Source organism: Enoplosus armatus, chromosome 4 (genome assembly GCF_043641665.1).
Source record: "Enoplosus armatus isolate fEnoArm2 chromosome 4, fEnoArm2.hap1, whole genome shotgun sequence".
NCBI classification, from domain to species: Eukaryota; Metazoa; Chordata; class Actinopteri; order Centrarchiformes; family Enoplosidae; genus Enoplosus; species Enoplosus armatus.
In genome coordinates, this window is record NC_092183.1 from 2,928,168 (window position 1) to 2,955,554 (window position 27,387).

Sequence of the window (27,387 nt, forward strand, 5' to 3'; positions counted from 1 at the left end):
CTTATCTCTCTCCCCACCTGTCAAGTTATTTCCCAGCCTGCTCTGCTCTCCCCGCTAAGCCTCGGCTCGCGGTGACTCACAGGAAGCAAGCGGCAAAGAAGTGCGGAGGCAGCGTTTTTTGTTTTATAAAAATACAGACTGTAACATTATCGCATCTCATTAAAACTAGGAGACTGCCACATAAAGGCCGTTGTTACAGTATTTTTCACACCTTTTTCACAGCTAAATTGGCCGTCATGTTAAAATGAATAAATAGATCTCCATAAATACAGTATTTTTCTACAGAGCAACAGACTGTGGTGCCCCTTTCTTCTCCTTCTGACTTGCTAAATTGGTCCCATATTTCATTCTAAGTGTCTGAATGAAAGCCTTTTAGAAAGTTCAGACTTTGGTGTAAGACTGCAGATTTCAACTCTAAATTCTGACACCCCCTCCTTCCCTCCTCCCTCCCTCCCTCCCTCTTTAGCTCGCTGTGTCCTCTCATGAAAACGCCACTCCGGTCAAGCTGATTCATAACGCCGCTGGCCACCTCAATGGGCCGGCGCGTACCATCGGAGCCGGAGTGATTGGATATTTAGGTAAACCAAGTCTGTGAGATAACCCATAATATCAGCAAAAAGTCCTGTTTTATTGTTGTGACTGCTCAGGGGCTCATGGGATTGATTTGTTTTGGTGCGGTTCTCTTCTGCAGTGCAAACGTCTTCTTGTCAGAACCTCATGCTTCGCTAGAAATATCTTTGATGATCCCTCACCTTGTTATATCCATCAAGCTGTTAAAGATAAATGAAGAAGCATGATTTATGCCCCTTGAGTGATGACGAGTAATGATCCTTTATACGGCACTGACACTGTGAGGAGCTCATGAATGTCATTTGAAGTAGTCATATTTATACTGCAGCCTCACCAAAGGAAAACACACCTTTCCTTTATTTTCACCCCTTCAGGTGTCCGTGCCTTTGTGGCCAAACCCGTGGCCACCAACCTGCAGTATGTGGGTGGGGCGGCGGCCATCTTGGGCCTGGTTGCCATGGCGTCAGATGTGGAGGGGCTGTATGCAGCTGTCAAAGCTTTGGTGTGTGTCGTAAAAAGCAACCCGTTGGCCAGTAAGGAGATGGAGCGCATCAAAGGCTACCAGGTGAGATACGGTTTAACCCTGGTCACATAACAAGTTCCGATATTCTGGATTTTGCTTTTGGCTGAAAACAGAACAAAAACTTTTTGATAAATATTGATATGGTGTGGAGCATTTTGGGTTTCACTATATACAAAATCCCCCACAGTATTCTCGTGTTTGTTACCTATGTTAGATGTATGAAATCCAACTTACTACTGTTCATTTTCTGGACGCAGTTATTTTTATTTTGTGTGATGACAAAACCCGAAACGTGACGCGACATGAAAAATGTAATGAAATATGATGGTTAAAGTATGGTCGCTGATGTCCGTCCCTTGCAGCTTCTGGCGATGCTGCTGAAGAAGAAGCGCTCGCTGCTCAACAGTCACATCCTCCACCTCACCTTCTCTCTGGTGGGAACAGTTGACAGCGGCCACGAGACCTCCATCATTCCCAACTCCACCGCCTTCCAGGACCTGCTCTGTGACTTTGAGGTGAGGGCTCGGGGGGGTAAATGGACCCACTATGATAGTAAATGCTATATGATTAAAGTAATTAGATTACACAGAATGTTGTAGTCCAGCAGATGGAAGGACTTCGTCTGTCATTTTGGCAGCATCTCGTTAAACCGCCACCTGGCTGATGAAACCGTGAGAGGTATATTTTGGGATGTTCTGGCTGCTGTGACCAGATCAGAAAAAAGTTTCTTACGCGGCGGTTGAACCTTTGAGAAACTGGCACCTCTCCTTGCCAGTAGTCTGAGGTGCCAAACACGACTTGTGTCGCAGAGGTCTCAGTCTGCTCCTTCTGCTCCTCAGGTCTGGCTCCACGCTCCCTACGAGCTCCATCTGTCTCTGTTTGAGCATTTCATCGAACTGCTGACTGAATCCAGGCAAGTGTCAAGACTTTTTTTCCCTTGAGATTTGCCCTGAAATGAAAAATGATTGAATAGTGAATCACAATTAATATTATTTTACTTTCTTTTTGGTGTCATTTCAGCAAAGAAGCTAAACTGATCTAACTGTGTGTGTGTGCACTTTCTGTGTTGAACAGTGAGGCGGCTAAAAATGCCAAACTGCTGAGGGAGTTTCAGCTGATCCCCAGACTGCTGCTGACCCTGAGAGACACCTCGCTGTCCCAGCTGACTGTAGCTGCCATCAGCAACGTGCTCAGTCTGCTGCTGCAGGGCTTCCCCAACCCATATGATCTGCTGCGGTAAACACATGTTCTGACATACCTATCCACAAGTTGTTGTTCATCTCAGCTATGTATGCATATTGCATTCAGTTTTTACTGTGTGCTTAGTGCCAAAAAGTGGAGAATAGAAAGCAAAAACAAAACTCTCCTATTTGTTTTTCACCTCACAGATTTGGCCAGTTCATCTCCTCGACTCTTCCCACATTTGCCGTGTGTGAGAAGTTTGTCGTCATGGAAATCAATAATGAGGAGAAGATCGATGGAGGTAAGGATCATTTAAATGCCGTACGGTTCTTGTTTACGTGGCCAAATGCCGGCAAATACAGAAGCAGGTGTTTTGAGTATTTTTTTGGCTTGTAAAATACACATTCAGTTGTTAGCCCCATCAGCCTGCTCTGGTCAGTGGAATTAATGGCAGATTTTCCTCATGAAAACGTTCTTGTGTCTCCAGGTAATGATGATGATTTCGGCGGTCTCCTGTCAGCCAACCTCATCCTGCTGAGGAACCGACTGCTGGACAACCTGCTGAGACTGCTCTTCACCAAAGAGAAGTGCTCCGTCAACGCCCAGTAAGACAAAAGTCTGATCCCATATCTGCTTATCCTGAAGGCTTTGAGCTCCGAAACAAAATTCCCAGATCACCCATTCATTCTTTTATTTTAGAAAGCTAACCCTAAGAGTAATCTTGGGTGATTGTGAGAGTCATGAAATAATAATTACAAACAGGTATGAGACTGCATTTTTAGCGGTAACGCTGGCAGTAGATCGTCAGTTTACCCCATTTCCTCTCTGTGTCCCCCTGCAGGGCATGTGAGGAGCTGGTGCGGACGCTGGGCTTCGATTGGCTCTTGATGTTCATGGAGGAGCATCTTCACTCAAGCACGGTCACGGCAGCCCTGTGGATCCTGGTGGTGCTGCTCTCCAACCAGTCCATCCTCAACCGCTTCAAAGAGGGCCTGTGTGGAGGAGGCTGGCTGGACCACACCGACTCTGTCCTGACCAATAAGATCGGCACGGTGCTGGGTGAGTGTTCGAGCCTCGGGTGGCTTCATGATCACCATGGCGACACAGTTAATTAAACAAAATCTGAAACATGATATTAACTCCGAAGTTGCATTCAGGCAATTTTTGGCAATTGGAAAGACCTGCTTGATATTAGCTCAAATCGTTGTTTAATTCTTTAAACTTGACCATTGACGTTCCCTTCCACAAGAGTCAGAAGCGTGCAGTAATAATGTCCAGTGTGTATGTTGTAATATGGCTCAGCAGACGCCTCTCCCCACTCTGGCAACGCTTTCCGTCGGAGTTGGCCTTCGTTCAGTAAACAGAAAGCTGCGCAGTTTGTGCGGCGCACAGCCAAGGGTTGGTCCTCTCATTCTTTGCCTCCCTGCACTCCCTGCTGCCGCGACCGTAGTCCCCCCTGAGCTCAATGGTTTTCAATCTCGTCAATTCCTCATTTGAAGTATTTGCAGGTATAAACTTGCATAATTGTGACCTTTGGCTGGTAACTATGATTTTTATTTTCTCTTTATAGGCTCTCATTGTTCACTTTTTAAGCACATTACACACATTCTTTTTCTGTCTTCCTTAAACAACATTACGACCTCACCAATATCATCTCGCCAGCCTCCAGGTTGAGAACCATTGACCTTGCTTATGAAAACCACGCTGAGTAGTGCCATTGCAGAACTTGCTGTAGCATTGTCAAGAGTGTTGAAGCCCTTAGGTTTATTCCGATTCGGAGATTGTCATCCAGCTCAACCAAATCCTTATCTTTTAAGTTGTTTTATTAGTGCTCAGTTTCCAATTTAAATCCTGCTTAAATCTTGGTTATTACTAAAACCACCTCCTTGATAAACCCCATTAAACCGCAAACCATGTACGACAGCTGTATTCACAGTTGCCAGTAGGTGCCTCAGTCAGAGTGTGTATGTGGTCCCCTCCTCCCTTAACTCTCCAACCCCCCCTCTTTAGGCTTCAACGTGGGCCGCAGTGCCGGCGGGCGCTCCACGGTGCGAGAGATCAACCGGGACGCTTGCCACTTCCCAGGATTCCCTGTGCTGCAGACGCTGCTGCCCAAACACACCAACGTGCCGGAGCTGTACTTCCTGCTCATGGCGCTGTTCCTGCAGCAGCCCGTCACCAAGCTGCCAGACAGCCTGCAGGTACATGTTAGTATACCCAACCTTTTTTCTTCTTCTACTCCACTCTCTATAATAATGCATCTGCTCAGTTTGCTTTTGATCTGAATTTTACTGAGCAAAGCTTTTCATCCCTTTTCTCTCTTAAATCAATATATATGAAAATGAAACTTTAATGTCTTTAAGAAAGACTTTTTTTCCTTTTTTTCTCCCTCAACTTAATTTTTTTAAGTAATTCTTCTTACGAAGGATGCAGCTTAATGGTCTCTGACAGCTTAATAGCCATCAGAGTCTGACTGTACATTGAGGGGAATTTACGTTTGCATTTCCTGCAACTGTACCCACTTTTCTTTAGCATGACTTACAACAAATCAGTAAAATATACAGACATTAGTCGGCTTCAAGTTGTTAAAACAACACACGTGGAAGAACACACATGAAGCTTGTTCAAATGTCGTCATTTATAGTTATATGCAGTGTGTGTGTGTGTGTGTGTCCTCTCAGTTTGACCTGGACTCCATCTGGACGTTCATCTTCGGCATGCCGGCCTCCAGTGCGACAGTGGTAGGCTCCATCCACAACGTGTACACCGAGGCTGCCTTCCTGCTGCTGGCCATGCTGCGCAGCATGCTCAACCTGGTGAGAACCGCCGTTCAGCCTGCACTGTGGAAAAAGAGTTCTTTTTAAATCCATCTTTACTGTCATTTTTAAGAAGAACATAATTATCAAGGGTCTAATTTAATGTGACCGATACACCATGAGATTCCACAGCTTTCCTCTTTATTCCATCGACAGAGAGTACAGAAAAAAATGTTTCATTTCTTGAGGACGAAATGCTCTCAGGATCAATATTCCAATTGCATAGTTCAGGTTTAAGAGAAACCTCTTTACGCATAATTTGACTAATTAAATCCAGCACCTTTTCCCAAAAGCAGATTACTTTTGAACACTCCTACACAGAGAGCTTATGTCTTGGGAGACTCTCATATGTGAGAGGTTTCTGGTGTTCATCGGTCCTCTTTAAGCGGCTCTTTATGTAGGATTTCCCTGCAGCTGCTGCCTGGATTTAAAGGTGTCCTTTTAAACTCCATTAATCCAACAAAAATGACTGGGTGCACACGCCGTTTTCATCCTCATCCACACAGTCACGCCTGGGAGTCTCTCAGAGAATCGCTCAGTGCTCGCTGCTGGTTGCTGAGAAGCTTCACTCGACCTCCTGCGAAGGTGGTGTCGCTCTGACGCAGGCTGCTGTTACTGAACGAGCTCCACTTTACTTAGATCCTCCAAACCAGTCTGAGACTAAAACTTCCACCGCTTCTAAATATAAAGTTTGAATGAGAGTGATTCAGTCAAGTCAGTGCTTGATTACTTGTCTTGTGTTTCCAGCCGTGGCAGTCAGAGGAGGAAGGATCCTGGCTGAGGGAGTACCCGGTCACCCTCATGCAGTTCTTTAGGTATCTTTACCACAACGTGCCCGACCTGGCACCGATGTGGCACAGTCCTGAGTTCCTCTGTGCCCTGGCAGCGTCCGTCTTCCCTTTCAACATCAGGCCCTACTCTGAGATGGTAAGGCCGCACGGTTTAGTTGAAGCCAAATGAAGCAATAGGAAATCCTTTAACGTGACCTTTACTGGTGGCTACAAGGAAATGCAGGAACTTTAAAAGCACTTACACAAATGTCTTGTCTCAAGACTTTAAAGTTCAAATCCAGGAGGAGATTTTGTTCCAACACTGAGGTAATGGGTCTGAGATCGGGTTTAAAAGCAGAAAAATCTCATCACCAGAGCAAGTAATCACAGGTATTGATCAGTAACCCTATCAACCCACTGCAGACATGTTGTGATTCTCTCCTATGGGGCAATAAAAGCTCTAATTAACGGCACCTTTGGAGTCTCCTGCGGGCACTGTAAACTACTGCAGTACAAAGAACAAAGACACGGCAGTTTCTCTCAGAACAAAGTGTATTTTCAGACCAATTACTACAGTTTAGATAATTGTATATGATTTTAATGTAATAGAATGTCATTATTTTTATCCCTTACTAAAGTGCTGTTCTGTTGTAACTATTGACAAATCGACTCCCTCCCATCTGTTCCAGGTCAGTGATTTGGACGACGAGGCGGGTTCTCCCACCGAGGAGTTCAAGGCCTTCGCTGGGGACTCGGGTATGAACCGCAGCCAGTCTGAATACTGTAACGTGGGCTCCAAGACGTCCCTGACCAACCACCCGGCCAAGAAGTACGTCTTTGACTTCATGAGGGTCCTGATCATGGACAACCTCTGCATGACCCCGGCCAGCAAACAGACGCCCATCATTGACCTGCTGCTGGAGGTGAGGAGATAACCAGGGTGGGGGTGTCGCCAGGTCATCCAAGCATCTTAATTAACTGATAATCACCTATAATTCAATTTTCTCTCATTTGATTAATAAAAGCATGCTATTACTGCTGTTAACCGTACTTTTCTTTGTACTAAAGACATAAAGCCGATACTGTAGCAGACCCACAGACTCGTTTACTCATCACAACTCTTAATAAATAATGATCTTACATGTGTGTCTGTTCTCCGGCAGGCCTCCCCGGAGCGCTCCACTAGAACTCAGCAGAAGGAGTTTCAGTCCAACATCCTGGACGGCGTCATGGAGCATCTTCTGGCTGCTGATGTCCTTCTAGGTCAGAACAAAGTCCTCAACCCCTCATACAGAGGGATCCAATCCGTCTCAGTTGGTTCAGTTTGTAGTTTACCTGCCACAGCGGCTAGTAGAGAAGACAAACCCGCCGCTTATTTGAACAGTATTTGTTTCAGTGGCTGTCAACAAAGATAGCTGATGATTAGACAGAAAGTGGCCCGGTGAGCATGCTGCAGGACCGCCTGGACCCATTTCTTGGCTCTGAGATGCTTTGATGGATGCATCATGAGTCAGCAAATCAGTCTGAAGCATCTTCAGCATTTTACATTTTGGCTGCTTGTGTTATATTTAGTCTATAGTTTTAAAATGAAATACATATGCATATAAATTATGCGACAGTACACAAAATGTATATTTAATACACACCTTTAAATTGATCTCAGATAGTAAACTATGTTTCAGGTTGTTTTACATAATCTGTAACATGAAAAATCTAATTCTTTCTATTGATAAAGACACAAGACTCTATCCTCATGGGAGAATGTACTTCTCAAAATACTGTACTGACGATCAGTCTCTGAAAGCAGGACAAATAATTATTAAATAGTTGTTTTCCTCTCTCAGCTGTAAGAAGGAACAGATAGTAATCTGCTGAGTAGCCACGAGGGAAACACACAAAGCCTTCAATATCACATTTAGGATAAATGCAGCTATTATCAATTAAATTCAGAAAGCTTTATTGGCGTGAACGTGTGGACAGTACACAATAACAGTAACATGAACTTTAACACAACATTCTTCTCTTTGGAGTATTTTTGTTTTGAGAGCTCATTAAACTCTTTGAAATTACGGAGTTGAACTTGTTAAAAGTTAAAGTTAAAGTTATTTAATTTAATGTTTTACTTCTCCGTCTCAGCCTCACCTGTCCAACAGTGACCACATATTCTGAGCCTGTACTTGGTTATATTAATGTGGATATATTCTGCCAATTCATAATCTCTTTCTAGGGCAGATAACGTTCCTGTCTACTCTGGCTTTTAGTTTCTTCTTTCCAATGTAACCGTCTGTCTTCGTGTTCCTCTCCATTCAGGTGAAGACGCCTCTCTGCCCCTCAGCAGTGGTGGCAGTTATCAGATTCTGGTGAACAACGTCTTCTACTTCACCCAGCGGGTGGTGGACAAGCTGTGGCAGGGGATGTTCAACAAGGACTCCAAGCTTGTGGTGGACTTCATCGTGCAGCTCATAGGACAGGTACAAACCAAACCGCCTTTGAAAATTCCTATTTCACTGACAAAGACATGAAGTTATCAAGCTCACAAAAAGAATCTAAGTTAGTGTTATCGTAGATTGCAAACTGTAAGTTAGATTTATGGTCTTGTGGTGCTAAAAACAAAATGAGTCTGATCTTAAAGGGAATGCTGATGTTCAGTTACTCTTTAAAGGCTTGCTGAAGTTGAAGGGCTGCATTTTTACTCAAATTAAATTGGAATTTCCTGCCTCTCTGTGAGGAAATGTACAGTTTCCCCTCCTGTTACAGCAGAATGTTGCAGACACAGGACTTTAAGAGGCCTGCCTGCATTCGACTCTGTGCCGGAGTCAAATCATAGTAAACAAACTTATCACACCCAACAAAATGCAGCAGCATTCAGCTTCTCAGACTGGACGCTTTTCTCCAGAGCAGCCGGAGGCAGACAGACAGCGTGGATGGAGAAAGAAAACAGGCCTTCTCTGAGTCCTCTTCCACTTAATGGAACCAGCGAACACACTCAGGATTAAATTAGATAAGCTGCATCCGTCTGACTGCAGGCCTCACTCACTCATTTTAGCCCTTGAAGGCACAAACATTCGATATGGCTGTTAGTCCACTTAGGGCCTGACTGACTGACAGGTGTGTATGTGTTAGTGTGTCCGGAGTTGGATGCATGCTTTCCAAATATTCACTGTATGTAAGATTAAGTACAAATGATAAAGGATGGTTTCATAATTGATCATTTGTGTTTCAACTCCCCGGTAAATAAAGTAAAAACAAACATGAGCTTGAGTGCTGAGACATGCGTGTGGACTTTGTACTCTGCTTTTCATGCATTTCCTACATGCTTACTATTCATTCACACTGCTGTGCTGGTGAGAAGATTAGGAGATTATGCTCTGAAATTAATTTTTTAAACCATAATGCGCCTTGGAAATATCCCGGTGTGACCACGTACAATTGTTTTCTTTTCATTTCATTCAATCTACTTGAAATATAAGGACCCAGTCCATACATTATGTCTCTCCCACTGCAGATGTGTACAATTTAAACACATTCTTGAACTAAGTGAGACATTAAAAGAACAGGTTGTATTGTTTTATTCAGTCTCCTCTCAATTAGGCCTTGAAACTGTTCTTCAGTCATCTTTTCATCTATTTATCCTATTCAGAGCAATGAATGTAATATCAAGGACAACTTCAGTGTATCTCAAGCAAGAAGTTACTGCAATATTCTGTGTAATTAACAGCTGAAAAGACTAAAGACTCTTTAACTTGACTTTCTTGATAATATAGACGTAGAAGGACACACCAGTTGTATTTCAGCTTCCTTAACTTCTTTCAAGTCAAGTCTTCTTGTTTTGTTTTTCCCCTTGAAGTCTTTAAGCAGCTTTCTGCCCAGACACTAAAACAACACTAGAATAACAAAGCTACTTTCACAACCCTCTAATTACTCAACCCAGTTCAGCCCTAGTTGCTCAAACAAATCTTCTTTCTGCTGACATATTTCCACAGCAGCCTTATCCATATCCACAGGAACACAACTCTCTTTTCCTCAGCAGTATTTCTCACCTTTCTCTCTCTTGTTTTAGCACTTTCTGTTGTCTGTTGTTGAAAATACTTTCCCTCTAACCTCCCACCACCTGTTTGTTTTCCTCCAGTCCAAGAGGCGTTCTCAGGGTCTTTCCCTCGACACGATCTACCACTGTCTGAACCGGACGGTGCTCTACCAGCTCTGTCGACCCCACAAGACGGTAGCTCAGCAGGTGGCCCTGCTGGACGCCCTGCGGGTCCTGACCGTCAACCGCAACCTGGTGCTCGGGCCGGGCAACCACGACCAGGACTTTGTGGCCTGCCTGGCTCACTGCTTTATCTGCCTGCACAGCGGGAGGTAAGGCAACATTAGGCTTGTCTGGTGGAGGGTGTGTAGCAGGGTATCCCCAGATACTATAAACACCTTGAAAGTTTGTAGATTGAATTTTTAAAATGTTTTAAAAGTCTTATTTTTGATTATGACAGCATTTTTGATCCTTAAAAGCAGCTCAGCATTGGGCAGACATCACGTGTGTAGTCATGCTTTTGTGTTTACTTTGCTAGTTTGACAAGATTAGAGGAATAAACTACATTTGCTGCATTCAACATAATGAAGGAACATGAGTTGTGTTGCATCGAGGTATCAGCAGCATCAGGTTGTGGCTACACAGGCAATATTTGTTAGCTTGATGAATTCATTGTTGCTTTCTGTATTGTAGGGGAACGTTTTTATAGTAAAAAATTCAAAACTATGCCAACCTTACTCTTGAAACCTTGATTCCTGAGTTCTTTGCAAATGTGTATGTAAGTGGAATATATATTTTTGCACCTTTTTATAAATTCTTCTAGGTGTTTGAAGAAATCCAAGAGCCAGAAATGTTCACAAATCGACATTGTTCTGAAAGTTGTGCAAATCACAGCTTCTTTAAGAAGACATGTTAGCGGCTTAATGTGTGCGTATTTACTTATAAAGCAGTTTGTTTAGCAGTAAATGAGCTACGTGACCTTTTAAAGCTCATGTAAAGCTAGTTTGTTATGTCAGATAAAGATCTGTCCATGTGTTATATTTGGTTCTGTGAAGCACGCGTGATTCATAACACACTCATCCCACGGCTTCTGTTACATGTGCTCTCAGTGTGGAGGATTAGATGAATGATGAGCAAACATGTTTCTGATGAAGACACAAATCATGGCCTTTATTTCTGGCTGAATCATTTAAGACAAACAGGAGATAGTCACTGGGATTCATATCCAGCCTTGCTATTTATCAGGAGTCTTAACTTGTTAGCCTAGCTTAGAGCTAGTCAGGTTGGTTAGTTAGTCTGAATGGGAGTATCATGAATGAACAAGTGATCACCAATTCTATTCTATAATATATTTTTTATCGTATTTTGTATAATAGTTGTAGTTAGTAGTTCTTCACGGGTCGCGTTTAGGTTTAAGTCAGTGGGATTATTTCTGAGCCGCTCTGCCTCTGAGGAATGTTTGTGCAACTAAAACACCAGTTAACCACTGACTCTCAGCGTTGTGTTTATCTTCAGTGACTCAGACTGTGGACACTTACCGATGGAGTGTAATTGTGGCAAGACGTGTTTTTTTTTTTTTGTGCTTTGCGTGCGTTCTGCCAGAAGTACAGATAGTTTCCAGAAATGCAGCAGGTGGGGAGAGACTGAGTTTCCTACCACGCTGGGGACACAATATGCCTTGACACAACACACTGTACAACTGCAGAGAGCAGACTTATCTGCTGCAGAGAAGCCAAACAATCTAACTCTCCCTGTGACGCCCCCCCCCCCTTCAGGTCTCTACCTGGCAGGTTGGTACTAAGTCGCTGTGTGTTTGTCTCTGCAGCAGCGTGGAGGGCTTCGGGCTGGAGGCGGAGGCCAGGATGACAACCTGGCATGTCATGATGCCCACGGAGAACGAGGCTGACGCTACGCACAGCCACGACGTCAGCGAGGGTGAGACACTCTTATATATATGTGTGTGTGAGTGTGTGTGTGTGTGTGTGAGTGTGTGGACAGTGAACCTATTCAACCCTGCAGACTGTTTGAATGAGTAGGTTGGTGACAACCGTTTATACAAAACATCTCCTGGTGAGAAAGACACTTTTGCATATTTGTTGAAAATAGAAATATCGTTGAAACATCTCAGTACTTCTTTGGCTATGGTCTTGGTCTGTGTCCTCTGGTACACCCCCATTTTAGGATTTTCTCCAAGCTTACTCAACTTGGATGGGCTGTTTTTCAATTCATTTGTAATTTTAACAGATCCCATTTGACATGAGGTAATATTATGTGTGAATCTGTGACAAAAATCAATATTCAGCCCGTTCATAATCCAGACTCTAGCACCATATAATCCACAGAAGGTTGCAGGGTTTAGCACTCATTAAAATGCATATATTCTAGCATGTTTTGGTGCACATACGTGTTTGTGTGTGTGTGTTATTCAGCACTTGTGTTGTTTGCATGGAGCAAACTGGGGGACAGAATGATTGTAATGAAAATGTCAGGTATTATATAGGTGTTTTATAAATGTGCAACAAAATAATGACTGCATTGTATTTGACAACTTGTGTGCAGTTTGCAGTTTTAGAGGGCTTGCTTATTAAAATGATTATTGTCGTCCGTCTGCAGGCCGGCAGCTGCTGCTGAAGGCGGTGAACCGCGTGTGGACAGAGCTGATGCACAGCAAGCGTCAGATGCTGGAGGACATATTCAAAGTGTCTCTGCCCTGCAACGACAGAGGCCACGTGGACATCGCCACGGCCCGGCCTGCCCTGGAGGAGCCGGCCCTGAAGAGCTGGCAGAACCACCTGGGTGAGGGGAACACACACAGATATAACCACAGACTTGCTGATCATTTCCTGAGCCATGTCTGTGTTTTGTGGTATCCTTTTTTCGCAGTGAGTGTTTGTGGCTTCTCCAGATTTACATAACTTAATCATCTAGTTGGGAGCTCCTCTTGTTGTTTTGCAAAGGGAACACTGGAGCCGGGCCAGTCGGGCCTATTACTGCTGATTTGCCTCTTTTCCTGCTGGTTCTCTCTCGCTCTTCTGCTCAATTCATCAGTGTTGTACTTTCGCTGATGTAAGCAGAGTGGTGAATTACTACCAGCCACCTGCCAAAGTTTTGACTCAGTCTGCTGAACCAGACAGGTTTTTAGGCAGGTAACCAGATATAGTTGAAGTTTTCTCAAAGTTTGCAGTAAAGTAAAAGTAATAAAAGAATCTTAGAAGAGTTTCCTGTATTCTTGGGATTTTCTTTTTGGTAGTCTGAATGGGAACTGTTGACAGTGTGTTTGAGATCACAGTTTCATTCAACTTCACTGTACTGTGTTGGAGACCGAAATCTAGGAGACAAATATCACGTGCAAAATTCAGAATTACATTTGCGTTGTCTGGCAGTTTTCACAACATGATATATTTATTTTTTCAAAGGGCTGAGTGGTAAACATTGATTTATTTTTCTTTCTCTGCTGTTCAGTCCATGAGAAGAAGTGCATCAGTCGTGGCGAGGCAGTGGCCCCGGCGACCCAGTCCAAACTGTCCAGAGTCAGCAGCGGCTTCGGCCTCTCCAAGCTGACAGGCGTCCGCCGCAACAAGAAGGAGAACAGCCTGAACAAGAACAGCCTGTCTGCACAGGTACACGCGCTGACAGTCACTGCACGGCTGCAGCAGATGCACGCAATATCCTTCAACTGTGTGTTGTCAGCTTCGTTCCGTTAACAGTCTCGTATTTCTGATCAACAGGAGACGTTCCAGTGGATGTTCACACACATCGCTGTTGTTCGAGACCTGGTGGCCATGCAGTACAAAGAACATCAAGAGGTACCACACTGACGCAGATAGAGCTTTCTTTTCATTTTCCAAACACAGTGAGGGCAGAAAGAAGAGATGATTTATTCCAGCACAGTTATACTGAGAAACCAGCTGCAGGACAAAACAACAGACTGTTACGTAACAGTGCAGTCAGGATGTTACTGCAGGACAGTAAACCAAATAAAAACACAGTTCGTAACATTTTCACAGGCTGGTGTCGCAGTTGTGACAGCATGAATAATTTATAGCAACATTTCTGACTCACCGCTCACACTTCATCCATCCCTCCGTCTCCCAGCGGCAGCAGAACGCCCTCAAGTACGTGACTGAGGAGTGGGCGTCCATCGAATACGAGCTGCTGCGGGAACGGGGCCTCTGGGGCCCGCCCATCGGCTCCCACCTGGACAAGTTTGTGCTGGAGATGACGGAGGGGCCCTGCCGGATGAGGAAGAAGATGGTCCGCAATGACATGTTCTACATCCACTACCCATACATCCCAGAGATGGAGCCGAACACCAACTCAGCACAGGTATTCAGTCCTACAGCACTTCTAGTTAACATAAAGGGTCTTCCTTTCACTTTTCCATTTTTATCTCTGCTTCTTCACCCTCTGAATATTTTTAACAGTGACATTTTAACTGATGGCCTCATCCAGAGTAACTTACAGTGAGAATGACTCCAGAAAAAGCCTCAAATCCTTGATCTAACTAACTAGCAACTAGCAACCAATGAATCTCCAAAATAGGGCAAGACTCACAGTCACAGGGCCATAACAGTAGACGTAGTAATATTCAGTATTTGTCCTGACACTCCATCAGTCATGTTAGATGTTAGTAACAGACGTGGAAGCAGAAGAAAGAGATTAAATTACATTTATAAAATGAAAACTAGCCTATTAAAGCAAGTGTGATATGTGAAGTAATGGCTTTACAGGCACAAACATACTTGATTGCAATAATAGAAATGTACTATTCCTTTTTGAATGAAAACACAGTGAACTTGTAAGAACAGCTCTCCTGAAATAGAGCTCTTGGACCATCTCATCGGTGTCATGTGAGGAAGTGACACCAGCAGCCGGTGGCTTCCTGGCACCGCCGAGACACATTTAGCTTTGTTTGCTCTACAAATAATCCCTCCTCTCTGTTTGCCAACGGGTGCCTCTCTTCACTGCACAATGATTTATTTGGTTTGGAAGATACAAAAAGATAGCTCACAGGCTCACCCGTTTACGTTTGTATTCACGTCAGACTCTTACAACACAACCGTGTCTAGAATACCAACTGTACAAGCGGCCAGAAGTGATTAAAGTTAAAATCATAATGCTCTGGCTTTGACCCTGGATTGATCACATAATACAAACTCGCTTGGTAGAACTGGCTGAGTTCACGAACGCTTGGTGAAGACGCTCAGAACCCTTCAGGGGAGAAATTTCTGGCTCATGACGCCTTAAATCGACCAAATATAATTAACTCCGGCGTCCCCCAGGCCTGATCGTCATACATCATTTAAACACTCTCGGGGAGTAGCTGCAGGGTGTTTGACAAAGTCACACACTTGTGCCTGAATATCATCACTAGCCATTTGCTCCACTTGGTCTTTGAATATTTCAGCTCAGCAGTTGTGGCTTTCCTGCCTTGCTCAAGGTGTCAGTGGCAGTGGTAGAGAGACTTGTAGAGCATTTGTAGTGCTAATATCTACTGCACTGACTTCTTTAAACACCCTCATCCTGGTATCCTGGCAAACTGGTATCTACGCTACAACAACCTCACCTACTTCTCTTTTTCGCCCCCCCCGCCACCCCAGAAGCCTCTCCGTTACCGGCGAGCCATCAGCTACGACAGTAAGGAGTACTATGTGCGTTTGCTGTCTGGAAACCCTGGCATGTACCAGCACTCTGTGGAGCACAACACAGAGGGGGAGACCACCCAGCACGAGCCCGAGCACGGAGAGGACACCATCGCAAGAGTCAAAGGTACAGAGACAACCAGGGAAGACGCATGCTGTCTTAACTGCAAACTGCTGTTGGTCCTTTTTGCTCCAGACTGTTCTTCTTGGAGTTTTAACTCGCTCTAACACGTGGCTGTCCCCCTGTCCTCTCCAGGCCTGGTGAAGGCTCCTCTGAAGAGGTCTCGGTCCACAGCGGACGGGGCAGACGAGGACAGTCAGGAGCAGCTTCAGGAGCAGCTGTTGGAGTCAGGAGGCCCTGAGGAGGAGCAGAGGACCGACAACACGTCTCTGCTGCGCCTCCTGGAGGAGGGAGAGAAGGTCAGAGAGGGACAATGACAATTCAAATTATACAACAACGTCTCCCACTCCAACTTCATACCTAATACTAGTTCTCAACATGCTTTTCTTTTATATTTTCTTAGTATTTCAGTGGACTTTGTATTATTGATTAGATCCTGTTTGAGTTTATTGTCATTGCGTAGTTCATAGTACATCGTTCTTTCTTAAACATAGATTCACTCTGTGCTGTCAATTTTTTTCCCAAAAGTTGGGAGAAAATTGCAAAATTGTTTGGAATATATTATTTTTAATATTGGGATCAATCATTCGAAACTCTCCTCCTTTTTTGTTCTGCAGTCTTAAATCATTTATTGAGCGGATGGCATGAGCTGATGAGGGAACTTTGTCACATTGTCTTATTCACATAAAGTGACTTGGTGCACCGGCCTTCTAATGGAGTACTGCTGTAGTCTTTGTGATGACCACCGAGCAGCTCGACTGCAGCACCTCGGGATTATTGCTCCAGACTGTTACAGCAGCAGTTACTGAGTGAGGGGAAAGCTCATCTCCCCACTCATTTATTCTTTCTTCACACATTCTTGCCTGAAGGAATTCTTACGTGTGACTTTTCACTTGAAAACTGTTTAACTAAACTTTAGGAAATGAACACTCTTGTTTCTTACATTCACTGATCCAGATCCAGCACATGTACCGCTGTGCCAGGGTGCAGGGTCTGGACACCAGCGAGGGTCTGCTGCTGTTTGGGAAAGAGCACTTCTACGTCATCGACGGCTACACCATGACCGTGTCCAGGGAGATCAGGGACATCGACACGCTGCCCCCCAAGTAAGTCCAGGCTTCTGTATCTGTCGCTTTACATCAAGGGTAGGACCCCTTTTAGGAGAATCCCCACTTTACACCAGGGCTGGATAATTCGTCCTGAACACATGATGACACAGTAGCTGTACTTTCTCTTCCCGGAATAAAAGATGACATCATTGCTCCGGACGCTGCAGTGGGAGTTTCTGCTGCCGGAATGATGTAATGCTGCCGATGGAGCATGCGCCGTGAAACTCAGCAGAGATATTGCGTATTTTCTTTTTAGGGAACTTTTCCTTTGAGACACAACGTGAAAATAGCCAACAGATGCCTCTTTGATTTCACTGTGTTCCCCTCAGGTGTTTTACTGTCTCACACAATCCTATACAGACACGACACGGTGTCCTCCAGGGCTGAAATGAGGACGCGGTTAGCTTACCGTGGTTACCGTTTGTCAAGAATGACTATAAGCTTACTGCCTACTTTTATATTTTTGTTTAAATACTCATTGCATTACTCTTGGACATAAGATGAGATCACGTTGGTCATTTTTCTGAGTTGACGGTTGGTAAATGCAGCACTGTCTGTTGTCTGTGTCCAGCTTGCATGAGGCCATCATCCCGAGAGGAGCGAGACAAGGACAGAGCCAACTGAAGAGAACCTGCAGCATCTTCGCCTATGAAGACATCAAGGAGGTGCACAAGAGACGCTACCTGCTGCAGGTCAGTATGCACATATTACACACACACACACACACACATGTGCTGCAGCACAGACACAATGCACATCTTTGAGTTTAGATTGAAATGCATTTCTAGTCTCTTGATCATTAAATGTCCTGTATGTCATCACCTCTCAGCCCATGGCAGTGGAAGTCTTCTCAGCAGATGGGAGAAACTACTTGTTAGCCTTCCAGAAAGGAGTCCGCAACAAAGTTTACCAAAGGTACTGAATACAAATGGAAACACAGAGTTTGGACCGCATGCTGCTGAACTGCTGAGCTTCTGCGCCACTTCAGTAACAGAAAGAAAACTTTTTGTCCTCCTTTCAACCCTCAGAAGTGACAAGCAATGATTTAGTACTATTTACTCAAGAGACACGGCAGTTTTATATTGTAAAATACTTGGATAGTTTGTTTTTTCTACATACTATTCAGCACTGATGCAGGCTGGATAGTCAGGATTCAGGGTATTTGCGGAAAAGAGGGATTTTACAAAGGTTACTGCTGTGTGACATTAGAATGAAATCCTCAGAGAGGACATCGTAAGCTTCTCACAAAGCGCCTTGTCGCCACGATATTTCCGCTTTGAGTAGATGACTTTAATGCCAGTATTGTCAGTTTCAGAAAGTCAGACGAAACTGTAATTTTATTATTTATTCCCTGCAGGTTCTTGGCGGTGGTGCCTTCACTGGCTGACAGCTCAGAGTCGGTTTCAGGCCAGAGGCCCAACACCAGCGTCGAACAAGGGTAAGACCTCCTCTGTGTTACATTCAGCACAAACCGTGTTCACTTGACCAGCGCTGGAGGTTGTGAGATGATTTATGGAATGTGTGGATACATGTTCACATTTATTATCTTGTTTTTAGTCTTCGTGTTAAATTCGTTTTCCTAAATAATAGATATGGAAATAAAGATTTGGTATCGCAGCACACCATGCTACATATATCGCATGCAGCAACTTTGTGATTAAATGAGGTTTTTCACTGCCCACATGCATCAGGTCTGGGCTCCTCAGCACGCTGGTCGGTGAAAAGTCAGTGACTCAGAGATGGGAGGTAAGGAACTCGACTCGTTGGTTTAACCCCAACACGAAGTGAAGAAGTCACACTGTAAGCCTCACTGACGTGTTAACCGTCTGTTTTCCAGCGAGGAGAGATCAGTAATTTCCAGTACCTGATGCATCTGAACACGTTAGCGGGACGATCCTACAACGACCTGATGCAGTATCCCGTCTTCCCCTGGATCCTGGCCGACTTCGACTCAGAGGTGATAGCAGGGTTTGGGACCACATCAGTGGGAAAAGTAGATGCCTGTTCCCTCATTAATCCTGTTTTGGTAACGGCGGTGATGTTTGTGTTGTGTATGTTGATCAGGAACTGGACCTGAACAACCCCAAGACGTTCCGTAACCTCGCCAAGCCGATGGGCGCCCAGACTGACGACAGACTGACGCAGTACAAGAAGAGGTACAAGGACTGGGAAGATCCCAACGGTAAGATCTCAGATCAACAGACTGCATTTAAAGGAATGGAGTCGGGGAGATGACTTTCATTTATGTTGTTAAGTTAAATAGACACAGAGTAAACACGTCCTCTTCAAGCCAGTCACTCAAGGATTGTGTACACAAGATGTTAAGTTTTAAAACATTTGTGATTTGACCTGCCCAGCCTGCACTGAACCTTTAGATTTCAAACACTAACAAATAGTCGGTCCGTTCTCTGTTTCAGTGTTGTCCCTGATTTCTCATTATCTTATCGAATGGTATTCAGAACTGCATGCACACGTCGAGGGTTGTGTTTTCATTCGCCAGTGTATGTGCTGTTCTCTGTCCCACCAGGTGAAACCCCAGCATATCACTACGGCACCCACTACTCATCAGCCATGATCGTAGCCTCTTATCTGGTCCGGATGGAGCCCTTCACACAGATCTTCCTCAGACTTCAGGTTTGATCTGAACTCTCGTAGACCTGCTCAGTGTTTTGCTTGTCATCTTCATTTTCCCACTGAAATATGCGATGCAACCCAGAGATATTTCCGACAGAGAAAGAGAGTTCTCAAACCACCTGCCTGTGTGATTACCAGGGAGGTCATTTTGACCTTGCTGACAGGATGTTCCACAGTGTGCGTGAAGCCTGGCTCTCTGCCTCCAAACACAACATGGCCGACGTCAAGGAGCTCATCCCGGAGTTCTTCTATCTGCCCGAGTTCCTGCTCAACTCCAACAACTTCGACCTGGGTCAGTATCAGGAAGAGTGGACGGTAACGTCGGAAGAAGTCAAACTGACCGAGATAATTGAGCGCATGAATATTAATGTTCTGTCTGCCTTCTGCTGTTTGATGTACCAGGTGCCAAGCAGAACGGCACCAAGCTGGGTGACGTCATCCTGCCACCTTGGGCCAAGGGCGACCCCCGGGAGTTCATCAGAGTCCACAGAGAGGTAGGACATCAACCCACCGGTGTCACTTTAGCTCAGACTTTCGGTGACACACGCACATTAACACTCTGTCTTGTCCTCCCGCACGGCTGCAGGCACTGGAGTGCGACTACGTATCGGCCCACCTCCACGAGTGGATCGACCTGATTTTCGGCTACAAGCAGCAGGGCCCGCCGGCCGTGGAGGCGGTCAACGTCTTCCACCACCTGTTCTACGAGGGTCAGGTGGACATCTACAACATCAACGACCCGCTCAAGGAGACGGCCACCATCGGCTTCATCAACAACTTCGGACAAATCCCCAAACAGGTCAGATACTGGCTAACACCTGGAGCCACTGCTGCTGTTCTACTGCTTCCAACAGTTGTGCTACTGTAGTGGTGCTAGTGCTGTTGCTATTTAACTACCACTACTACTGTCACGTTAATAATTTTACTTTTAACTTGGACTACAATATAACTGCTGTAAGGAGTAATACAACTCACCAGCAGCTGTGCTTTTAGCTACATTAGCACCATCCTGCTAACATGCTAAGGCCACACTCAGGCCAGTCTTTGCACTGTGGTCTTTTAGTTTTGCTAGAATGCATCAAGACATCCAAATTGTTTTCGGTTGCTAAACAAACCTGCAGAAACCCACCAATCTACCAGTTTTTGGCTGTTGGTAGATGTTTGGTCACTGACTCTGTGTGTGTGTGTTTGTGTTTCAGCTGTTTAAGAAGCCCCATCCTCCTAAACGGGTCCGCAGTAAAGCCAACGGTGACGTAGCGAGCATTCCTCCGAGCTCCAACAGCGACAAGATCTTCTTCCATCATCTGGACAACCTCAGACCTTCTCTAGCACCTGTCAAAGGTACATGTACCCCACACACAGTCACAAATACACACCAGTACATAACAGGCATAACGCAAAGATTCCCACACTCTGCCCATTATTCTGCGCAGCGCCAACAAGGTGCATGAATCCCTTTAAACTCGGCGCTCACGTGTTTCTTTGTGTTACCGTCGTCTAGAGCTGAAGGAGCCTGTGGGACAGATCGTGTGCACCGACAAGGGCATACTCGCTGTGGAGCAAAACAAAGTTCTGGTTCCTCCAACCTGGAGCAAGACCTTCGCCTGGGGCTACGCCGACCTCAGCTGCCGTCTGGCGAACTATGAATCTGATAAGGTCAGTCGTTACTAGGACCGCTTCTGTTGCTCGTGGATCTGTAATGTAATGTGTCATGACCTGATTTTCCATGACGTCACTTGGGTGCTCGTAGTTTTGTAAGAAAAATATTCACACACCATAAAAATGTATTTTATAATTGTAGTATTGTATTGTAGACTTCCTCATCCAGAGTTACTTGTAATGAGTCAACAGTTCAGTCTAGTGTTTTGATTTTAAGGGAGTTGTGACTACCTCTTAATTAAAACATGGACTACTGTATGTTTACTGCTTATTTCCCCTTGACACTGACAAGCCAATGTTAAAAACATTAAAAGACAATGTTTCCCCCTGCTGGTGCTTAATAAAAATGCACTTTCCTTACTGACCCCTCAGTTTTTACAGCAGCAGCCATTACAGAAGTCTCTAATGCAGCAGATTCAGAGTAGAAACAGATCTGACCAGACCAGACTGTTACCTGTCAGTAGCAAACACTTGACTTTGACCTGCCTCTGCTCCCCTCAAATCAATCACCAATCGAAGAACCAATCTCCGTTCTTAATCTTCAATCTTGTTTTCAGGCGCTGGTGGTGTACGAGTGTCTTTCAGAGTGGGGTCAGATCCTCTGTGCCATATGTCCAAACCCGAAGCTGGTTATCACCGGCGGCACCAGCACCGCCATCTGTGTGTGGGAGACGGGAACCTCCAAGGAGAGGGCCAAGTCGCTTACGCTCAAACAGGTAAAGACGCACATAAAGTGTTCTCCAGACACCTAATACAAAGTCCTGGAGCAGCATTTATACCGAGGGCTTCGAAACAAAGTACTGATTCTTAAAAAGTGAAAGCAGTGCTGCATAAAGACTAAAGGCTGTTCCAATTTCTTTGTCTGTGCTGTTTCATTGTAGGCGTTACTGGGCCACACGGACGCCGTGACGTGTCTGACAGCGTCGTCAGCGTACCACATTGTTGTCAGCGGCTCGCGGGATCGAACCTGCATCATCTGGGACCTCAACAAGCTGTCCTTCGTCACGCAGCTCAGGGGACACCGGGCGCCCGTCTCTGCTCTGTGCATCAACGAACTGACGGTGAGCTGGAGCTTAAACTTCTCCTCCGTCACCGTAGATGGAGATACTCCAGGACAATAAACACTAAGATGCACAGAGGTCGTAGACAAGGATCAGTGACATCATGATTCATAAAAGCTGTTCAGTCGATGCAAGGATAAACATAATGTGTGTGTGTGTGTGTGTGTGTGTGTGTGTAGGGGGATATTGTGTCCTGCGCAGGCACATACATCCACGTGTGGAGCATCAATGGCAGCCCCATCGCCAGCGCCAACACCTTCACAGGGCGCAGTCAGCAGATCCTGTGCTGCTGCGTGTCGGAGATGAACGAGTGGGACACGCAGAACGTCATCGTCACCGGACACTCGGACGGCGTTGTCAGGGTAACCGCGCCCGCTTTGGTCTCACAGAACATCGGCCGTCATCCTGATCAAACCTTATTGTATTTTTTAATGCTGCTTGTGGTAGTTTTCACTTGTCAGGGCTTTTGTCTTTGCATGTGTGAAGGTTTAATTTTCTAACAACAGTGTATGACGGCGATTAAGAGTTATGAATAGCACTGCAAAGTTAAAGACAATGTCTACGTTTGTTATGGAGGAGCTAAACTCGAAATATTGTGCTGTGACTTGATTTAACTAAACGATAATTAATTAAACCTTTCTTTAAATATTTCTTGTAGTTTTGGAGAATGGAGTTCCTCCAAGTCCCAGAAACCCCTGCTCCACAGCCGGTAGAGCCAGATGTGCCTGACTGCCTCGGCGAGGAGAAGATTGGTGAGTCCTTGAGGGAAAAAATAACTGATCAGAGCTGCTGGACCAAGTGATGGCAGAACTAGGATTTTGTTTGCATTTGCACAATAAATTCATGATGTAAAAAAGTACTAATTAGTGAACTTTTCTTGGTCTCGCAGAGGGGGGCGAGAGTCACAACGGGGATGACGACAGCAGCGAGTCAGATGGAGACGAGCCCAGTCTGAGCCAGGAGCCCAAAGCACCACGCAACCCCTCAACAGGTGGAGGCAGCCAACCGGGCAGCACCGTCCACAGACCCAGAGGTACTCAACAAACAGCTCCTCTTACCGACACTTAGAGTTTATGGTTCTCAGTGCAGTTTATTAGTTCCATGCTAATGTTCACGTTCCTGACCTTAAAATACCTTTAAGGTCCTTCGGCCCGAACGGGAGCCTCGTGGTCGATGGACAGCAGCTCTGACGACTCTCACCGCTGGTCAGACACCCTCAGCATTGATGAGAAGGACGGCTTCGTGTTCGTCAACTACTCCGAGGGCCAAACTAAGGTCCCTCACCCTCATCTGGCTCATCCAGGCCAGAGCTCAGTGCCGCAGCCTCTCCAGCCCTCCACCATGGACGCACGGACGTATAACCAGCTCAGGACGGGTGGGTGTCCCCTAAAAAGGTTTTCAGCTCTTGAGAAAACGCTATAAAGGAACGGGGGTTCTTCTCTGATCAAAGAAACAGGAAATCCTGAAGAGTGTTTCTCTTTGTGTGTCCACAGGCTACAGATGGGAGCGCCAGCTGGTCTTCCGGAGCAAACTCACCATGCACACGGCGTTCGATCGCAAGGACAACGCTCACCCGGCCGAGATCACGTCCCTTGCCATCTCCAAGTAAGAGAGCTCAGTGTCTGGTGTGATGTTTGTTTGATGCATCTGAAGAGCTTTTTGTCCATACAGTATGTGAGGGACGTAACTCTGTCTGCATGTCTGTTCATACTATTGAACACAATTCAAATATTGAATAAAGATGTCCTCCCTTCGTCTTTCCTCCACTTCTCTCTACTCTTTCTCCCCGCTAACGTCCTCCCCTCAGGGACCACAGTAAGATCCTGGTGGGCGACGGTCGGGGTCGAGTCTTCAGCTGGTCGGTCAGCGACCAGCCGGGCCGTTCGGCGGCCGACCACTGGGTGAAGGACGAGGTGGTGGACAGCTGCTCCGGCTGCACGGTTCGCTTCTCCCTCACCGAGCGACGCCACCACTGCAGGAACTGTGGACAGCTCTTCTGCCAAAAGTACGTCCGTTACAGCAGCAGCCCCTTTGTAGCCTTCTTTTACTTTCACTTGCTGATGGTGACATTTTTAGAAGGTGGCAGAACAGTGAAGTAGATTTGCAGGTCTGAGGTCAGATTTAAGTTTTTGATGTGTTTTGATTTAACACGTCTGAGTTTTTGGTCTGTTGGGCGGAAAAATAAGCTTAAGGTCAGTGTGTTCCAATATGTTTAGTCCTTTTAGTGATTTCTTTAGTATAAATATTACCAATAGTGGTACTGCAGCTTTATACTTGAGTTGAGTATATTGACATTGTTTGCTGTGTATGCTCATACACACTGGTTGTGGAGCGTATCACGTGTCATAAATGAGATGAAATGAGATTTCATAAATGGGTTTTTGCTTTGTCTTTACGGGTTGTTGTGTGTTAAATTAATTGCCAAAAAAAAGAACATTTATTCCATTTTAGATTAATTTAACGACACAGTAAAGTCTGAGTACTTTCCAAAGCCGCTGCACACATTTTTTAGATTCTCACTTTTTACTCTTCACCGTCTTCCTCCTGTGAGAACCTTTTTTAAAAGTGTCCACCTCCGTCTCACCTTGTTCTGCAGGTGCAGTCGCTTCCAATCAGAGATCAAGAGGCTGAAGATCTCGTCGCCGGTGCGAGTTTGTCAGAACTGTTACTACAACCTTCAACATGAGCGAAGCGTCGAGGACGGCAGCAGGAACTGAGCTCCACCTCCACCTCCACCTCCACCCGCCGTCGACAAAAGAAACGCCTCCTCCTGAGGACTCCGACCTGAGGAGCGCTTCATTCCTCCATCTGCCTTGTTGTTCCCTCCACACCTCCTTCATATCCCTGGAAGCCCCCTTCATCCTCTCGTACGTCCAGTAACCACACGTACTGTAACACACTGACAGACTGCAGGAGGGACTGTCGGCGGTGAAGTGGGGGAAAAAACCCAGAAAGGACATGTAATCACCACTTTCACCACCTGCACTCAACACCTGGAGGAAAAAAAGAAATAAAAAAAAGACCCACGACGCGGCACGCTTGAATCAATCACCCGCCACCGCAAGACGAAACAAACTTGTTCATATTGTAAATACGTCCCATGGCCTTTTTAACTCTGAGAGGAACAAACAGAACAAAAAATAAGGTCAACGAGAAAAAAAACAAACAAATTGCCTGTAACATAGCGTTGTGACTAACCACTTCTGGCTTTAAAAAAAAAAACTAAATGGGTTGTGTGTAGTCTGCGTCCCGAGTCACGGCGAGTCCAGAGGAAAAAGACGGAGGGGAGGAGGGATATGAATGTCAATAATTAACGTCTGTGGGTGGACTTTACTAGTGGGTCTAGTTATGCAAAATGACTTCTTTTCCTTTTTAATTTGTTGTTGTTGTTTACAAAAAGGTGATTTATTTTTGAGTGTGTTGCCCACAGCGTCAGGCCATCACCGTCAGAGAGATTTAATATCAGATTGTCTTTTCCTTTCTTTTTTTTTTGCCAAATTATGATTTTTAAAAAAATGTTTGTATTATTTTTTCTGTCCTTTATATGAATTCCCATTTTGGAGAATTTTTGTTGTCGTTGCTGCTTTCTGAAGACTGGACACACGATCACGTCAGATTTTCTTTTTTTTTTTTTTTTTAAACCATATCACTCCAGTTATTTCGATGTGTCCATCATCTGTGAAAAACATATGAATTAGGTAAAAGATAACGCACACACGTGATGTTGCTGCACATTTACTTTTTCCATCATGTTTCTGTTAGTTACTGTACAGCGTCAAAGCGGCTTTTTGAATGCACGCAAAAAAAAAAAAGGGACTCTTAGTTTGTACCGTGGTTTTTATTTTCTTGTATTATTACAGCAGATGAGTAAATGTTGCACTCCGCACACTTTATCGTCAGTCCTTTATAGAAGAAGTTTCACTGCAGGAGGCAGCAGCCGAGCACCTTTTCACTTCCCTTAAACAGGACGGGCAACGTCGCAGCTCAGAGCTCCAAAACATCTCGGGGTGTTGAGTCTAACAAGTCAAGGACCTTGAGACAGTCAGACAGAACGTCCATTTCACACTTGTTTTGCTACAAATGAGATTTTGAGTGAGAATTGCAGCATTAAATCCACATCATGGCTTCATATTTCACCAGTGACGTACCCTGCTTTTGTATCTTTTATGCGCGTAATTTAATCAAACCAGTCAAGTTGGTTTGGACGCCCAGAAACCAATCAAACATCCATGATTTCAACACGTTTAAAGTGAAGATACTCGCTTACTAAAATGACTTGAATTTCGACACTTATGTTGTTGGCTAAAGATGTAAGCAGTTGATTGAAGGTTTTGGTAATTAAATAATTAAAATGTGGGGACAACATGTGACCGTGATATCAAGGAATAACTGGGCCAAAGATATAATGCTTTTACATTTAGCAATGTCAGTGTCCTCCCGTGAACTCACATTGGAAGACGAGACAAAACAAGACATGACAGCAGGACAAGGACAGATTTAAAGAAAAAGACGTCTCATCATCGTTATGTAGTCAGAAAAACAGATGAGGAACTAAAAGCAACACAGATAATGACGGCAGACAGTGACAAAGCAAATGAAGATCAGTGGCTTCAACGGCCAGTTAATGACGTATTCAACAGTTTTATGTCATCATAGCAATTTCTTTTCATTATTCTGTTGGCATACGTCTTTTGTTTGTTCAAAAATGTCCTTTTGTAGTGTTTGATGTCACCACGAGTCACCAGAGTGAGAAATGTCCAAAACTCAAAGATCTAAAACAAAAAGCTGCCATGTTGGTTGATATGTTTTTCTGCTGTTTAATGTAACTTTCACAGCAGTTTCTCATCATTTGTCACCACAGAACCCGTTAAACTCTGCTGGGTGTCTGCTGCTGCTGCTGCTGCTGCTGCTGCTGCTGCTGCTGCTGCTGCTGCTGCTGCTGCGGGGGTTAGTCGTTCCACATAAAGAGAGTGTTTTTGTTTTAATGGAAAAGTCTATACATGTTTTCTTTCAGCCCCTCTTCTCTCTTCATACATGCGATCGTGTTTTGTTTTGTTCGTAGTTCTGTGGGCAACAACTGTGCATTCAAGTGCTGCTTTCTTTATTTCCCAGAGACCTTTTCTTCTTTTGGTTTCCCACTAGTCTTCACAAAGTCTCAAACATGTAAAAAAAAGAAGACAACACTTCTCAGAAAGTACTTTAATATTCACCCCCCCACCACAGCTCCCTGATGTTATGATGATAATAATATGCACTCTTGTTAATGTCCTTCT

The 27,387-nt window shown here is 44.9% G+C and overlaps 1 protein-coding gene across 1 annotated transcript in view; it reads left to right on the forward strand.

Annotated features, from left to right (window-relative positions):
- Window positions 1–24,963, forward strand: part of wdfy3 (WD repeat and FYVE domain containing 3) — a 68,909-nt gene extending 43,946 nt beyond the window's left edge. Inside the window, exons 24-67 of the mRNA XM_070903811.1 lie at window positions 467–578; window positions 945–1,135; window positions 1,456–1,608; window positions 1,933–2,006; window positions 2,168–2,329; window positions 2,482–2,576; window positions 2,763–2,880; window positions 3,117–3,334; window positions 4,286–4,482; window positions 4,930–5,091; window positions 5,839–6,018; window positions 6,551–6,784; window positions 7,025–7,124; window positions 8,172–8,332; window positions 9,991–10,220; window positions 11,714–11,823; window positions 12,502–12,684; window positions 13,351–13,508; window positions 13,617–13,694; window positions 13,984–14,216; window positions 15,455–15,657; window positions 15,787–15,950; window positions 16,609–16,757; window positions 17,332–17,452; window positions 17,590–17,675; window positions 18,118–18,198; window positions 18,452–18,506; window positions 18,598–18,717; window positions 18,825–18,942; window positions 19,288–19,394; window positions 19,533–19,686; window positions 19,797–19,888; window positions 19,981–20,193; window positions 20,594–20,735; window positions 20,896–21,050; window positions 21,611–21,769; window positions 21,935–22,114; window positions 22,294–22,476; window positions 22,773–22,870; window positions 23,017–23,147; window positions 23,256–23,489; window positions 23,608–23,719; window positions 23,922–24,119; window positions 24,711–24,963. Of these exons, the coding sequence (XP_070759912.1) occupies window positions 467–578; window positions 945–1,135; window positions 1,456–1,608; window positions 1,933–2,006; window positions 2,168–2,329; window positions 2,482–2,576; window positions 2,763–2,880; window positions 3,117–3,334; window positions 4,286–4,482; window positions 4,930–5,091; window positions 5,839–6,018; window positions 6,551–6,784; window positions 7,025–7,124; window positions 8,172–8,332; window positions 9,991–10,220; window positions 11,714–11,823; window positions 12,502–12,684; window positions 13,351–13,508; window positions 13,617–13,694; window positions 13,984–14,216; window positions 15,455–15,657; window positions 15,787–15,950; window positions 16,609–16,757; window positions 17,332–17,452; window positions 17,590–17,675; window positions 18,118–18,198; window positions 18,452–18,506; window positions 18,598–18,717; window positions 18,825–18,942; window positions 19,288–19,394; window positions 19,533–19,686; window positions 19,797–19,888; window positions 19,981–20,193; window positions 20,594–20,735; window positions 20,896–21,050; window positions 21,611–21,769; window positions 21,935–22,114; window positions 22,294–22,476; window positions 22,773–22,870; window positions 23,017–23,147; window positions 23,256–23,489; window positions 23,608–23,719; window positions 23,922–24,119; window positions 24,711–24,831 (6,525 nt within the window). The 3' untranslated portion in view covers window positions 24,832–24,963. The remainder of the gene's footprint in view (window positions 1–466; window positions 579–944; window positions 1,136–1,455; window positions 1,609–1,932; window positions 2,007–2,167; window positions 2,330–2,481; window positions 2,577–2,762; window positions 2,881–3,116; window positions 3,335–4,285; window positions 4,483–4,929; window positions 5,092–5,838; window positions 6,019–6,550; window positions 6,785–7,024; window positions 7,125–8,171; window positions 8,333–9,990; window positions 10,221–11,713; window positions 11,824–12,501; window positions 12,685–13,350; window positions 13,509–13,616; window positions 13,695–13,983; window positions 14,217–15,454; window positions 15,658–15,786; window positions 15,951–16,608; window positions 16,758–17,331; window positions 17,453–17,589; window positions 17,676–18,117; window positions 18,199–18,451; window positions 18,507–18,597; window positions 18,718–18,824; window positions 18,943–19,287; window positions 19,395–19,532; window positions 19,687–19,796; window positions 19,889–19,980; window positions 20,194–20,593; window positions 20,736–20,895; window positions 21,051–21,610; window positions 21,770–21,934; window positions 22,115–22,293; window positions 22,477–22,772; window positions 22,871–23,016; window positions 23,148–23,255; window positions 23,490–23,607; window positions 23,720–23,921; window positions 24,120–24,710) is intronic.
- Window positions 24,964–27,387: the final 2,424 nt, after the last annotated feature.